Source organism: Zootoca vivipara, chromosome 14 (assembly GCF_965207765.1).
Source record: "Zootoca vivipara chromosome 14, rZooViv2.hap1.1, whole genome shotgun sequence".
In the NCBI taxonomy this organism is placed as follows: domain Eukaryota; kingdom Metazoa; phylum Chordata; class Lepidosauria; order Squamata; family Lacertidae; genus Zootoca; species Zootoca vivipara.
The window spans coordinates 44,167,693-44,183,890 of NC_142597.1; the positions used below are offsets into that span (position 1 = coordinate 44,167,693).

The window sequence follows — 16,198 nt, forward strand, 5'->3', positions numbered from 1 at the left end:
AGAGAGAGAGAGAGAGAAGCTGCGCTCCCAGGGTGAAGTTTGAAAGTTTGTCCAGCAGAGGGAGCTTGCATATCCTGCTGCCCCCTGCCCCTCTTTCCCACCCACTGTACCTGCGCCATTACGTCGTGGGACCAGATGTCCGAGGCCAACGTGAGGTGCTGCCCTTTGCTCTCCACCTCAGAAGGTCTCAGCAACGTTGGGCCAAACACGGTGGCCAGATTGTGCAGGGACATTTTGTTGACGGGCTCCTTCTCAGCCACCCTGCACAAAAAGACAAAAGAGAGAGACCCACTTCAAAACGACTCGCAAGATTTTGGCGCGGCCTTCCAAGTCAGCTAAGACAAGGTTTGCAAGGTTTTCCACCATAACCCAGCTGGAGAAGATCAGATGGAATTTCTCACTGTTCCCCGCCTTTCTCCTTGCCTGACCCCTCATTCTGGACACACACACAATTTACACATGTGAAAGCAACACAATCCCAGCTTCAAACTCCCACCTTGACGTGGCACCACCCGCTTTCCCCAGTTCCCGCCCCCTGCCAACTTGCCCTCTGAGGTTTTGGCTCTGGAAATCATCCGAAACTTCCTCCGGCACATACACACACACACACCTTCCCCGGAAACTACTGCTGGCTGTGCTGGTCCATGGCCAGCTGTCGCCTTGGAAACCAGCAGCAAAATATTGCCATGTTAGGAGGCAGCTGCGCTCCAGCCCCAATAACACAAGCTGTGCTCCATTTGAGTGGCGTCCAGCAGAACAGATGTGGGAACTGGATGTGCCCTCTCTTCCGAGCAGAGAGCCAAGTGGATTTTCCTTCCAGGACGCAGCGTTGCTCTCCCCCTGTCCTGCAACCACCTCTTTCTGCTGCTGGATCTTCCTTCTCTCCCCCCTCCCCATCTCCACGGCTTGATTCTTAACAAACAAAACAGGGAAGGGGGATGTGCCAATCAACACAAGATTCCAGCCCCAAATTCCCACTGGTGCAGAGGAGTTTTTGGCATGCCAAGCCGCAGCTCCTACATCGATTCCATGTCCTTGGAAGAAGCCAAGTGACTTGAGGGAGGGAGGAGGACAGAGCCTGTCCGCATCCAAGCCCTCAAGAGCAGGATGCTAAGTGACAGCGCCATCTCCTTAAACCCCTCTGTCATCTCCCTTGCAGGATCTATAGAGGCGGCTGAGGTTTCCAGGCAGTCTGTGAGCAGTTTCTCTTTGTATGAAGCAAGTTGCACCTGCCGCTGAACTCTGCTCTGCCCCAAGGGAAGCAAGTGGGAACGGGGATATTTCCTTTGCTTAACACAAGAACGCCAGAAGAGCTTGGCTGCCACCTAGTTCAGCATCCCAGCAGTCAACCAGGTGCCTTAGGGGGAAGCCTGAAAGCAGGAGCAGAGCACAACAGCAGTGCTCTCTACACTTGTGCTTCCCAGCAACGGATCATCAGCTCTCCAGTGAGACGCAAAAATCTGACCTCGCAGCCAGAAGGCCGAGCTATTCTGGGAACTGGGGGTCCCTTCCCCAGGGCTTCTGTGGTGGTGGCCCCCCAGTCCTTGGAATGCCCTCCACATGGAAGCTCTCCTGGCACCAGCCAAATATTTCAGCACCAGCCAGAGATCATTTCATTTGGCCAATCTGCTTAGATCCTCTTCCAACAACTGTTTTACCAATGCTTGGCCCTGGCTTGAATGAATTTAGTATTTTTGCCGTTCTAGTATTTCTTTTTTAAAAAAAACATTTGTTATGGTGGTTGGCTAGACTTTTATTTGTTTGCGACTTTTTTTAAAAAAATCTATTAATTTTCCAATTAAAACACAATTATATCACATCCATTATTTCAAATTATACAAATACATATCAATTAAACCTAATGTTATGCCAAATCATTTTTTAAAAAATTTGAGTTCCCATGCTTCAAAATTTGGGGATTCCTAACAACTGTCCACACTGCCGTCTTTATTCTAATGTCCAAATCGTCACTCAAAGCCACTTTTTGACTTTCTGGGTCGAACAGCAGGATAAAAAACAAGATAAATAAAGAAACAAAATATCAGGCTCCCTGCACTCTGGGCCCTACCCAATTGCAGTGTTCCCCGTTCACCAACTCAATCTCCCTGTTCTCGAGACGGGGTACTTACCGTTTCAAGTGTTCTAGCAGAAAGAGGAATGTGATGAGGTTGGGGTCAGGCAGAGAACGCAGAAGGTGCATCATGCAATTCTCCTTGGCTGATGGGTCAGAGAGTGCTGGAGGTGGAAAGGTGGCGGTGAGAGAGTTGGCAAGCACCCACACCCTAACTACTCTGGAAAAGCCTTGCTGATGTACCCAGAACCACCAAAGTCCAAACTCATTCTCAAAAGACCCAGTGAGGGGCAGTATATACGGACTGTCAATGCCCAGCATCAAAACCTCAGACAGCCATGAAGCTCTCCAGATGCTCTGTTCTTGGTCTACCTCACAGGGTGGTTGTGAAGATGGACAGCTCAGAGCATTTGATTCCAAATGACTGGCAGCAACTCTCCAGGGTCCAAGGCAAAGAAAGGTTTCTCCCATTGCTTGCTACTCATTTCCTTTTTACTTTTAAGTTGCCAGGGATTGAAGCTAGGAACTTCTGCATGCTAAGCAGGGGCTCTACCACAAAGTAACATGCCCCCCTCTAATAAAACGGGGCAACTTCATCAGACTTATCTGGGGGCAGCCATTCTGTAGACTTTCTGGGTGGGAGCAATGGGAAACCGGGCTCATGCCATCAGTTCTGCTTGAAAGCCCAGCTCCACCAGGCTCCTTTTACCCATGAACGGGCATTATATGAGCAACTGTTTAAGAACCGGTGCCCGACTTTTATGTTTTCCTCTTCCCTCCTTGTCCTTTTTTCCCTTGTGTGCTGTGCTTTTCTAGATCGTAAACCTGCAGGCAGGGACTGTCTCGTTTTAACTGACTGTATGCAAGCCATTTTGGGCTGAAGAGCAGGGTATGAATGCTCTGAATAAATAAATAAAAATAATAAACTCCATGCATATTGCCCTGATCTGGTTGCAGGGCTTGGGGGGAGAATAAAATACAAAAAGGAAATTAACACTCAGAGGTGCTGCAAAGATGAACCTATCCTTGCATCTGGAGAGGTTTCTACGCCTATCCAGATGCAAGAGAAATGATACAGGCAACTTGCCCCTGCCCTTGTCCCCTCATACCTGTGTACAAATTCTGCCCTCTTTGCCCTGTGGTCCTGGCTAGGGTCTCACCCACTCCCTGAATCCTGAGCTCCAAGCCTCTATCACGAAATTCCTGCTCCACATCTCTGCAAATACATGTAACACAAGCTCCCTTACCGATACCCTCCATAAAAGCAGGATAAAGCCGATCCGTGAGAAGAGGCTCAGGGAGCTCGCGGAAATACAGCTTCAGAGTGCCTGCGATAGCATTGATGTCCATGTCGCTCAGCATCATCAGGATGTCTTTGCTGTCTACGGCAGAATTAAAACAAAGGAAAGAGGAATGTTGGAAGGGGATATGCTGCCTTATATACCAGATCAAACTCTTTGTCTACCTAGTTTAATACTGTGAACTCTGACTGGCAGCAGCTATTCAGGGTCTGAGGCAGAGGGAGAGAGAGATGATCTTTCCCATTGTCTGCCAACCTGATCTTCCTCTTTTTTAACCTGCCAGGTGCCAGAGGCTGAACCTGGGACCTTTGTATGCAAAGCGGAGGCCCTGCCACGGAAGCTATAAAACCACCCCCACCATCCTCAAGATCAGGCCAAGATCCAGCTACTGTAATTCCCTTTCTTCCTTTCAATTCAGCCATCTGGTTTTGGAACCATAAGATGAGGTGATAGCTTACTTGGCTTTAAAATAAAACAAAAGGAGCAGATACATTTGCAAATAATAGGGTGAGATTAGGGGCAGGTGACTGACTGTGCATGTTTGTGGGGTTTGTTTTTAAAAAAAGGCATTTATTGCTGCTGCCCCCATTATTTGGAAGGCTCTTCCCTCTCCCGTTACAGAGTCCCATCAGAGACCTGCTTCGGATGTCTTTGGAAGACACATCTTTCCCCATTCATCAAGCTGGACAATATCCCTCTACCAAATATTAACAATGCTTTATTGCACTTCCACATTTTGACTGCTGCTTTTAGGCACTTGGACAGATGTGTTTACTACTGAATATCCGTAATGGTGCAGCCAAATGTTTATCTATTCAGCCAGGAGTGTCTAACATGGTGCCCTCCAGATGTAGGCAGACTCCCAACTCTCATCATTCCAAGCTGGCTGCAGCTGATGGAAATCCAATATCATAAAATCTTAAGAGTTGGAAGGGACCCAGAGGGTCATCTAGCCCAACACCCTACGATGCAGGAATCCTGCCGGCAGCTGTGTACAAAAGTATCTAAATAAATAATGATTTATCTATTACTGAATTTATACCCTGTCCTTCCTCCTGAAGGAGCCCAGGGCAGCAAACAAATACACAATTAAAAAACCATCTAAAATAGTTAAAACATTCTATAAACAATTACAATTCAAAACATTTGTTGTTGTTGTTGTTATATCCCACCGGATATAACAAGGTGGCATGTGTGTTTCTCCCCCTCCTCATTTAGTCTCCCGCGATAGCCCTGTGAGGTAGGCTAGGCTGAGAGGCAGTGACTGGCGCAAGGTCACCCTAAACCACTACACAATGCTGGCTCTAAGAGCAGCTACAGTTAAAACTGTCCTAAAAGCATTATGAGAGAAAACAGCTAAATAAAAACCTACGTGTTTACTAGTGGCAGCATACTCGTGTGAATGCCAGATGCAAAGACTGGGGGCTAGCTGCTCTCAGAGAAGACATCCTTGGCCAAGCCATGAGATAGAGAAAGAAATTGGAACACCAGCAGCAAAGATGCAAGGGGGAACTTACTGGCGTCAAAGGCTGCTTTCAAGGCCTGGATGTCCGTGGCCACCCCCGAGATCCGGTAGATCCCCACTTCATCAATGCCACGCTTCTCCACTTCCTCAACGCACTGGCGCACAATGTAGGGCACTTTGGAGCGCTCACGCCTGGAAGGGACAAAGCAGAGAGAGAAAAAGAGAAGAGAGATGGGTCAGGAGAGAGCCCAGGACACCATGGAGGAAGCCGGGCCCTTGCAGAAGCTGCCTGCCTCTTCCCTGTGTTTGCAAGCAGTAGGGTTTTTTTCTTTTCTAAATGGACCTTATTAGCCCCGAGTGGCTGAAGAACAAATAAATATTGCAAAGGCCCAGGCTGGCATTCCCTCCCCCTCCGGCCAAAACACCACCAGACCCCCCTGATCAGGGCAGCCCTGCACCCACTGCCAGACCCGATCACAACATACTTTGTTACGACGCTGATTTTCACCCCAAAGACCCCCGTCTGCTTTTTCGATGGGGTCCTTTTAAGGCTCAAGTCGCGGCTGGTGAACTTCATAGAGAACTCCACTTTGATCTGAAAGGGAGACTTCAAGGTCAAAGTCACATCCTGCAATGGGGAAGCTCTACTACGGGGTGGGTTGGAGGAGAGGAGCGCCCAGGGTGGGCTGTGAAAGCATGAGGGAAGGGGAGGGATCTTGGACAAGCACCGTGGGGCGTGGTACCCACCCAACTCGTTTCCCCTTCTTACCCCGTTCATTTCAATCACATCCATGTGCCAGTTCTTGGTCTGCACCGTCTGGGGATCCAGCTGCAAAAAAAGGAACAACGGGAGAGAATGAGCTCCCAAAATATCCACCCCGAAAAAGGTAGACGGGGAGGCCACAAAAGAATAAGGAAGAATGGATTTATTCAGGCCCCATCTGCAGTATATGATTAAAGCAGCACCGTACTACTTTAAACAGCCCCCGGAGAATCCTGGGAAGTGTAGTTTGTTAAGTGTGCTGAGGGTTGTTAGGATACCCCTATTCTCTTCCCAGAGCCACAACTCCCAGAGTTCCCTGCGAAGAGGGATTGATTGTTAAACCAGATTAAAACAGTTGCCAACATTCTACACGCCTGGTAGGCTTGTTTAAGCAAAAATGTTTTTAGCAGGCAATCAAAGGAGTACAGTGAAGGCGCCCCAACCTGATGTCAATAGGCAGGGAGTTCCAAAGTACCATGCTAAGTGATTGGTTTCTTACAGCTGCAGAATGATTACTATGCGGCAACTGTAGGAAGTCCAGTTGCACAGAACGCCAAGCACTTGGATGAATGGCTTTGGGGCTGGATATAAGCCCATCACCCAGGGGCAACCCTTCGTCAGCAACCTGGAGGAGGAGGAGGAGGATGTGGGCAGCGTTTCATTTCACAGGCATGAGCTGCCCTTGTTCCAGGGGAGGCTCAGCAGGACCCAAAGCCCCGTTGGAAAAAGATAACAGATGGCCGTCTCCGCTTCATGATTGACCAAGAAACGCTCCCATGAATCAGGGATATTTCTGGAGACCGGTTCCTAAAATAATTTTCAAAAGGCCACGTCTTCCACACGGCCCTACTTGTGGTCTCCTGGGAAAGGCGGCTGAGCTGTTTCCGAAAGGCCTCCGCACTCTGGGAGTGCAGCCTGTCTCAAAGGCGAATTGGGTCGTACTGGGCTTCCATCCCTTTTCAGAAGAGGTCTTGGGTTTCCCAGGAACCAGAGTAGCACTGGTGTGCAACAGGAGAGAAGGTAACAGACAAGTGGATCATGCTGGCAAATGGGCAAAAAATGGAGAAGTGGGTGATTTCAGATCTTGGGTCACATGAACTGCTCTGTGCATGAACAACAGGTGCACATTTTGAACCCTTTCTTTTGTTAGCACCTGGGGCATATCCATATAGGGTAGGCTAATGGCCTAGCCAGTCCACTGTCTTGTTCTCACAGTGGCCAACCAGATGCCTACAGGAAAGCCACAAGCAGGATTCAAGCACAAAAGCCCTTTCCCTTCCTGTGGTTTCCAGCAACTGCTATTCAGACGCCTTTATCATATAACTGTAGAGTTGGAAGGGGCCACAGGGGTGATCTAGTCCAACCCCTGCAATGCAGGAATCTCTTGCCCAAGGTGCCGCTTGAACCCACAACCCTGAGATTAAGAGTCTCATGCTCTACCGACTGAGCTATCCCAGGTGGACAATACGGATGGGAGTTATATATAGTTGTTGAACTATAACCCCCATCCTTGCCCATTGGCCACATTTGCTGAAGGAATGCTGGGAGTTGTAGTTCAGCAGCCTCTACGGTTCCCTGCACCTGGTATACAAAGAAAGGTAGGAGGAGACAAACCAGCTTAAATAAGTAACATTTGCTACCTACCCAATTTCTTTCATTTGAGCTTTCCCACCCACCCAGGATTGCAGTGCTGTTTTCCCTCTCTCTGCAGACGTTTGTTTCTTTTTAAAAAAACCAAACAAACAGGTTAACATGGGGTTTGGACTAGATGACCTGTCGGGTCCTTTCCAACTCTACAGCTCCATGAACCTAGAGGCCTTGCATTGCTTACACACATGGCACAAATGCAACGGGAGGACAGAGTCTGGATCCGAGGGAGGGCGCCCCTGCGCGTGTTCGGGTCACAGATGTTCCATGAGGCTGGCAGATCCAGGCCCCCACGCTGGGCTGGCTCCTTGAGGGTGCGTGCGGTTTCCCCCCAGGGCGCCTGGTATCTCGGGAGCAGCCATCTGAGCACAAACTTCAGAGGGGATGTGCGATCCCGCCCTGCTGATCCACCATCGCAGGCAGCAAATGCTACACAGGCTTCCCCGCCTCCCACAAGCACACAGCCCCCATCCTGGAAGCTGCAAGATGGGGCTGGCAGAAAAGCAGATGGAGTAGGGCAAGAGCCCCACACAGAGCCATCAGAGAAGAAAGTCTCCCCTCCCCAGCCCCTCCACCAGAGCCAGAGGCCCTAAGGCTGCAGATGGGTGATCATTCCCTTCTCCCCACCCCTGAGAAGGGTCAAAGGAGATTTGAAAGCGATAGCTCAGTCGGTATAGCATGAGACTCTTAATCTCAGGGTCATGAGTCCAAGCCCCACGTGGGGTGGAGATTTCTGCATTGCAGGAGATTGAACTAGATGACCCTCGTGGCTCCTTCCAACCCTGAGATTCTATGAAGGCAGGATCGTTGCCTGCCGCACGAAGACACTCCAGCTATACCTCCAGGGCTGAACAGCGTTTGCAAGTTACTGCTGTTGTTTCATTAAAATTAACTAACAGCCATCTTCAAAATATCTCAAGGGCTGTCACATGGAAGATGCAGCAAGCTTGTTTTCTTCCTGCTCTGGGGGGCAGGACTCGAACCAATGGCTCCTAGTTACAAGAAAGGAGATTCCGGCTAAACACCAGGAAGAACTTTCTGACAGTAAAAACTGTTTGACGGTGGAACAGACTCCCTCAGGAGACTCCTTCCTTTCAGGTCTTAAAGCAGAGGTTGGGCGGCCATCTGTCAGGGATGCTTTAGTTGTGATTCCTGCATGCAAGGGGGTTGTGCTAGGGCAGCGTTTCTCAACCGCTGTTCCGCGGCACACTAGTGTGCCGTGGGACGCTGGCTGGTGTGCCGCGACGTGCGGCGACGAGAAGGGCGATTTGCATTGTCATGTGCCTGGCGGCCGCCAATTGACACCGCTAACCCGCCGGAAAGGAAGCCGGCCGGGTCACGACGCGGGGCGAGCGCAGCTCTCAACAGCCACCACCACGGGAGGGTGGTTTTAGACAAACTTAAAGAAGCTGGCTGGATGAGCTCAACCTGAAACTTGCTGAGCAAAGGATTGTGCTGGCAGAGAAAGCAGCGGCTTGTGAAGCCTTATTACAGGAGATTGCAACCAACACAGCAATTGGCAAGTGTTTCTTACAGTCATAATTATATAGTCAATATAGGGCGGCACAGAGTTAAATTTTTTAACTTTTTTAATGGTGGTGTGCCTCGTGATTTTTTTCATGGAACAAGTGTGCCTTGGCCCAAAAAAGGTTGAGAAACACTGCGCTAGGGGTCCCTTCGCACTCTACAATTCTGTGGTTCTAAGATCAGTGTTGCAGAGTTGGAAGCACCCTAAAAAAGGTCATATTGCACACCCGAATTAATGCAGACTTTTGCAATTGCTGCATCCCAGCCTCTGCACAAGATATCTCCAGTGGAGGAGAGAGCCCACCACCTCTTGAGGCTGTCTGCTCCAAGGCTGAACAGATCTCACAGTTCAGAAGTTTCCTCTAGCTTTCAGCCTAAATCTGCTCCTCACAATGCCCCTTGGTTCTAGAGCAAAGCTACAGCTCAAGGGGGAAGGGCTGTAACTCAGAGGCAGACCGCCACCAGTGGCATCTCCAGGTAAGGGTGGGAATGTCCCCCCTCCTGAAACAAAGGAGAGCTGCTGCCAGTGAGAGTAGAAAACACAGCTAGAATGAACCAGTGGCAGCTTCCTATGTCAGGGTCATCAAGCGATTAAAGAGTGTCCAGGACAACTAATGAAACTGCAGAGTGTTTAGTCAATGACATTTGCCTGTTTCCCAAAGCATCACAAAAATCACCAACCATTGACAAAAGTCATCAAGGCGGCAAGGTGTCTTTTTGGCTAGATACAGAAGGGGCTGTGAGAGAAATGTCCAGCGCAGTAAGCACACGCAAAGCCAAAAGTTTCTGATCGCCCATTCCCTGGAACAGCACAGCCTAAAAACCAAAACAGCTACATATACCCCAAAAGGTATGCCCTCAACTTGCAGCCCCATGAATTAAAATTGGGTTATTCAATCCACCAAAAGACGTATGTTATAACCAGGTCCCTTTTATCCACACAATAACCCTGTAAGTAGGTTAGGCTGAGAGAGAGAGACAAACAGGCCCAAGGTCACCTAGCAAATTTCACAGCTGAGTGGAGATTTGAACTCGGGGCCTTGCCAGCCCTAGTCCAACACTATTCATGATCCCACCACGCCAGCTTTAAAAATATTTTCAAACAGGCAGTTGCCTTTGGTGAAGCATTTCTTGCTTCTAGGCAACCCGGCACGGAAGACTTTGCAAACTTGGAATAGTTGCTTCTCTCTTAAATAAAAACAAAAAACAAAAATCAGGCTGCTGACGTGCATCCTCAATAGCTCTTGTATAATTTGCAAAGCTGGATTTTGTCTTGCAGTCCCATGCATGCTAAAAGCCCAAACAAATCCACAATTTGCAAAAGGGCCCAAAGTCTGCCAACTTGCACCCTGAACAGGATAAATTGAGGTCAGGCCAACAGCATGATTTGACCTGCGTCTTGACTTCCTGGTCCCATTTATTTCAATGCAAATTCGGAACAAGCAGCGAGGGCTAATTTGGGGCAGAGAGAGAACAATCCCTTGCTGAGGCCTCTGGCAAACACCACCACATTGGCTGATCTCCCCAGCCCAAACAAGACCTGTCAAGCCCCCAGATGCACCTATTTCGGGGCAATTGCTGCCCACCAGATCCTCAGCTCAGAGAGCCCAGTTGACTCTGTTCCTTAATTTACGGTGTTGAACAAATTGGTTAGCCACCTTTTCAGAATAAAATGTTTTCTCAATGACTGCTTGGATGCGGGAAGAAAGAGGCGCTAGCCCGCCCCTTTGGCAACTCAATCCAATTGCGCTGAACTTAATTTGAAACAACCGCAAGCTCCCATGCTCGGAGCCTCCCTTGACCCTGCCCCTTTGAAGTGGCCTGAGATCCCATATGGAAGGGATTTCAGCAGGGCCCTACATGAAAAAGGCTTTATGAAAACCAGCTTGGCCTCATGGGTAACGCCATAAACCTGTCTTTCAGGAATTATCCCCCCACCCCGGATCTGAGAGAGGGGGAAATGGCTCACTTTGGGCTCCCCTGCCTCTCGGGAAGGCAGAGACTGAAGGGTGGGTGGCTCTGTAGGGCTTGGATGAAAGACTGATCCACAGCTCCCTCCCGGGCTGTGGGATGCTCCACAAAGCAAACTACCATTCATTGCTATTGTTAAATTATAGGATTAAACCTCCTTTAAAAAAATACTGTACCAAAAAAGGATTCTTCTGAAGCTGGATAAAAAAGTTAAAAGCATTTTTAAAAAGGGTCTGGGAGAAGAAAAGCAGAAGCACAAAAATTAGAAAGAGGAGAAGGTCTTCCAGATGGGCCTCTGATTTAGCTCTTCATACCTGGGCTGTTTCATGTCTGCAAAAGGGAGATACTTTAGAAATAGGGTGCTGAAGGTGGGAGACAGGGCTCCAGATAGGGAGACCACAGAAGGTACACAACTCCAACGACAAAGAACGCTGTTGCTTTTAAGAGAGCTGAACATGGCTGGGGGGAGGTTGGGCATCCCGAGGCTTCTATCCAGCACCTTGGCCAACCTAGTGCTTTGCAGTGGTTTTGGAGCACCCATCAGCCCTGGCTTTTGTTCTGCTGCCACCTCTGTTCAAGCAGGTTTTACTAGCTTAGTAGCCATTGATAGCCCTCTCCTCCATGAACTTGTTGAATCCTAAAGCTATCCCAGTTGGCGGCCATCGCTGGTATTCAGAAGCATTGCTGCTGCTAACCGTGGAGACAAAATGCTGCCATCATTTCTAATCCTCTTTTAAAGCCTTCCAAGTTGGTGGTCACCGCTGCCTCCTGCGGCAGAGAGTTCCATAGTTTAACTCTGCGCTGCAGAGTTAAAGAATTCCTTTAAAAAACCTGTCCTGAAACTTAGAACATTAAACTTCATTGGAAGTCCCCAAGTTCTAGTGTTATGAGATAGGGAGAGAGAGAGAAATATATCTATCTCCACTTTCACATTGCCATGTAAAACTGCATATACTTCTATCTTGCCTTTTCTATAAACTGAAAAGCCCCAGACATTGCAGCCTTTCCTCATAGTTGTGCAAGTGGCACATGAATAAAATGCTGGGGCTGGTGGTGACAATGGTAACACAACCTGCCCCAGCAACACCACATCAGGTGTTGCCGCACATCCACAATGCCAGGATGGTCTCCGGTTCCGGAAGGGCCCTTGAGACCTGGCGTGCCAACCACCTCTGCTGTGCTCTGGCGAGAACTGGCGAGGCAAGCAAAAGAGAGCGGAGATCTTCTGCAGAAAAAGGCTGAGACACCGACTCAGCAACCTCCAGGATCAGGGTGGGGAGGGGGAGAGCAAAACACACACACACACACACACACACACACACACACACACACACACACCAGAAAAGCAGCAACGACAAAGTCTTGCTAGATTGGACCATCTAAGTACAGCTTAGCTCACAAGCAGGAGGGCATAAGAAGCAGTGGGTTGTCTGACAAGGCAAATGGGGCAGCCCCCCACCAACCTCTTAACACACACACACAGCCATGTATTAGTCTAATCCCATTTTAAAGCCTATCCTCACCGTTCACAATGACCAGCTGTGGGATGCTCTGCCCTGAATCTCCAAGCGGCGCATGTCAGTGTGGAGGTGGTCTGGTCACAAAACTGGATTAGGGCGAGGGGAGGCCCGGGTTCAAATCCCTCTGGGTGATGCTTAGGTCACGATCTCTCGGCTTGACCTACCTCACAGGGTTGTTGTGGGCATAAAACAAGGTGGTGGAGACAACCATGTTTGCCATCTTCTGCCCCTTGGGGGAAAAGGAGTGTGCTAAATCGATCAATGGGGGAGGGTGGCATGTGCCCTCCCCCACCCGATGTTATTGGTTTACAACTCCAGTCCATTGCTGACCATTGGCATGCTGGCCCAAGACATTTTGCTCCCCAGTGGAGGACGAGTCAGTTCCCTCCCAAGCTCACTGTACAGAAACCAGCTGGATGGACAGCCGAATCTTCCTTCAAGCCTTGTCACTAGACAGCATCCCCCAGGATACCTGGAGGCAGCCCAGTGGGCAAAAGGCAGCCCATTGGACACAGTCCACTCTGTCCTTCAACAGAAGGAAGAGTCCTGCAGCTGCTAGACTAGGTCAAAGGGAGCCCAGCCAGCCCAGCCACCTGTCCTCATGGTGGCCGACCAGATTGCCCCTATGGGGAAGCCCACAAGCAGGACCCGAGTGAAACAACAGCACTCTTTCCGCGTACGATTCCCAGCAACTGGCATTCAGAAGCATCCACTGCCTCCGACGGTGGAGGGAGAACAAAGACTATCAATGGCAGCTGGTTCACTTTGCCTAATATTAGGGCCGGCACCATCTGGGCTGGAATTGGGTGAGATGTGATCTTTCATTGTGGGGGGAAAGAGAGCTGCTGATATGTCAGCGTCGCCTCCTGGATCCTGGGTGGTCCCACGGAGAGGAGGGGAAGATATCTCTGGCAGGAAAGCCACACACACACACACACACCCCAACAAGAGCGCACGCCAGCTCCAGGAGACGGGCGCCGCCTCCATCCCCCGTAGAGAGAGCTGAACACAAAAGACCCCAGGAAGCAAGCTCTCTCTCGCGCACAGCTGCTGCTCCTGCCTGCTTAGCATCTCATCTCAATGAGGGCTTCGTGCCAACCTTGGCGGACAACAAGCACGGCCACCTGTTGCACATCGTCCCCCCCTGCCCTTGCACACGCAGATAGACACACTCAAAAGAAGGGAGGCCCGTGCTTCCAATTAAAAACAGCAACAGCCACAGCAGAGTTGCTGGAGCCCAGCCCTGAATGGGTGAAGGGAAGGAGAGAGTCTCCCTGAGCATGCACAGAATGTCCCTTCCCCTCAAGCTGATCTGCAGGGCAGGCTAGAGCAGAAAATTGCAGCCATGTCTAGTGCGCGAGAGTAACATAGGAAGCTGTATCTCAGGGTCCCTTCCCTAATATTAAAAACAAGGCTCTAGTCTTCAAGGGTCTGTTCTGAAGGGGTGAAAACAGGAATGCTGAAAGGTGCTTTCTGTTGAGTCAGACCCCTGGGCCCATTGATCTGCTGCACTGACTGGCAGCAGCTCTCCAGGGTTTTAGGCAAGGGGATGCTGGGGAATGAACCAGGACCTTCTACACTCAAAGCAGGGGTGCTGCCACAAAAAACTATGGCTCATCCACAAACTTCTCAAGTATTAACCAGAGAAGGGGGAGTCACAGCAAATCAAATTGGCACAAAAAACGCCTAAGGAGATCTGTCCTCTGCTGAGGACCACAGGGAAATATTCTGGTCCCATCACAGAAGGTGACCTCCGGCCCCTGACACCCTGGGCCTAATCAGCCCTTCCAGGCTCAGCCAGGATGCCGTTGGCGGCTGCGCAAATAGGAGACCCTCAGAGCTCCAGACCACCACTACCACCAGCACCCCAGCAATTCTATGGCATGCATAGATGGCCCAGATCAATTCCTTGCAGACGCCCTCCAATTAAGGGGGCCGTCATCCTCAGGCATCGTCCTGGGAGCTCTGCAGCACCACCCAGGCGCTTTAGGCCTCACCAGCTGCTCTGCTCCAATTCCCATCCCCAGACAGTTAGCATGGCAACAGCCGCTCAGCCCCACTGGACCAGAAAGCCTGCTGGCCAATAACCACTTTCCAGAGAGAGAGAGAGAGGAAGAGAGAGAGTCTGGCTCCCTCCTGGCAGACAGCAAAGCAACAAGGGGAGGGAGCACTTAGCCATCAATCTGATCTCTGCTCCCAGAAGTGGAGAAATCAATTGCCTTGTTTTTTTTTCAAGTGAGAGAGAGAGAGAGTATAAAACACTGTTTTATATTTATGTCACTTTATTGTACATCGCTTTGGTATGCCTAATGGGAAGCTATTAATAAACAAAATAAATAATAATGAAAGGGAGGTGCAGCAGTGTTCCCAAAATTCATGCTAGCCAATTTTTGAGGCGGGGGTGGGGGCTCTCTTCCTCTGAATTAAAGATATGCTTGACTGTGTGTGTGTGTGTGTGTGTGTGTGTGTGTGTGTGTATACACACACACACACACACACACACACACACACACACAAGAGAGAGAGAGAGAGAGAGACTGACTCTTGTGGACCCAGAATTCTGACACAGATCGGTGACTCACACAGGGAGGCAACAGGCACCCTCTGCTGAAGGCACATCATCCTGCTGTGTCATGGAGTGGCCCCCCAGGGCAGTAAAACAGCAGGAGAGGACACTGCCTCTGGGTTAGCTGGAGACCAGCCAGCCAAACAGCAGGGGCACAAAAATCAGGTCAATGGTGCCTGAGCGCTACATCACAACAAAACCAGCCAGGCAGAACAGCGAGAGTCAGTAAGAGTCTTTATAAGGAGACCCTCCTCTGGCCCCGTGGGCTCAGTTTCTCCTTGGGGCAGCCAGTGCAAAGAAAAACGAAAAACCACAGGAAATCCATGCAGATCACACGGCACGACTGCACCTTGTGCTCCCTGGAAATTAAACTTTTGCACAACAAACCGTGAGGGTTTTATGATCCTCACAAACTGTCATGAGACCCCCCACAACTTCCCACCTAAAGGGAGGAGACACACACATGCCATCTCTTCTTGCCCCCCGTCTTAAGGGTGCCACAGTTCAAATCTGCTGATCTACCTTAAGGACTCTTGAGTACACACACACAAGCCATTTCCATGTTCAAAACAAGAGCTGAGGATCAGAGGTCTTGACATCACCTATATAGAAGCAGACACAGAAGGTACTGTAGGGGGTGTCAGAGCTCAAATTAAATCCACAAGTTTCACCTCCTAACTAAATCATGCCCCCACTTTATAAAAACACTTGCAGACCTCCTGCCATATGAACATCAGGGGTACAGAACTCCCCTTTTCACCACTGCAGTCCTTGAAGGGAGGACGCTTCCATGTCCTTCGGAATTGCAAGCAGATGCTGTACGGCTGAGCTGCAGCCCTTTCCTTGGAACAATATATAGCAAGATCCCGGTCCTCATGGTTCAGAATTAAGGAATGACGGGCCAATTTAAACAGGAAGCTGCACCACTGGCTCATCCAGCTCAGGAGCGTCCCATGCTAACCAGCAGCAGCTCTCCAGGACTTTGGGCAAAGAAAAACCCCGGCCCTACCCGGAGAGGCCAGCGACTGAAAAAGCAGGCTCTCTCTCCCCCCCCCCAATCTCTCAAAGCTACAGTAAGGAAAAGGCATTAAGGCAGCCAGTCTTTTTATGCACCTCTAGAAACCAAGAGATTGCATAAACACACACACAAAACACACAGGAACTTTGGGCTAGAAGATTCCGGCAAGGATAAGGTGACTGAGTGTGTGCAGGAAGGTTGGGGTGTCCCACGCCTGGTGCAGTTAGTCCTTGGGTGTCCCCCGGAAGCCCTGAGGCAGCATTTTTGACCCGCATGTCCCTCCGCTGTCACCTTTGAAAGGACGAAACAAAACAAAAAAATGCCAGTAGCTCCGGTGACGTTTGCACAA

At 49.9% G+C, this 16,198-nt stretch overlaps 1 protein-coding gene across 3 annotated transcripts in view; it reads right to left on the minus strand.

Moving 5' to 3' along the window:
• The window catches only part of ABR (ABR activator of RhoGEF and GTPase), a 120,236-nt gene that overhangs the window by 2,665 nt on the left and 101,373 nt on the right, over positions 1 to 16,198 (minus strand). For all 3 annotated transcript variants that reach the window (XM_035138839.3, XM_035138840.3, XM_035138842.3), the window contains 6 exons: positions 5,607 to 5,666; positions 5,323 to 5,432; positions 4,890 to 5,029; positions 3,319 to 3,453; positions 2,130 to 2,235; positions 111 to 261 (listed from right to left, as the gene is read on the minus strand). In XM_035138839.3, coding sequence (XP_034994730.3) covers positions 111 to 261; positions 2,130 to 2,235; positions 3,319 to 3,453; positions 4,890 to 5,029; positions 5,323 to 5,432; positions 5,607 to 5,666 — 702 coding nt within the window. The remainder of the gene's footprint in view (positions 1 to 110; positions 262 to 2,129; positions 2,236 to 3,318; positions 3,454 to 4,889; positions 5,030 to 5,322; positions 5,433 to 5,606; positions 5,667 to 16,198) is intronic.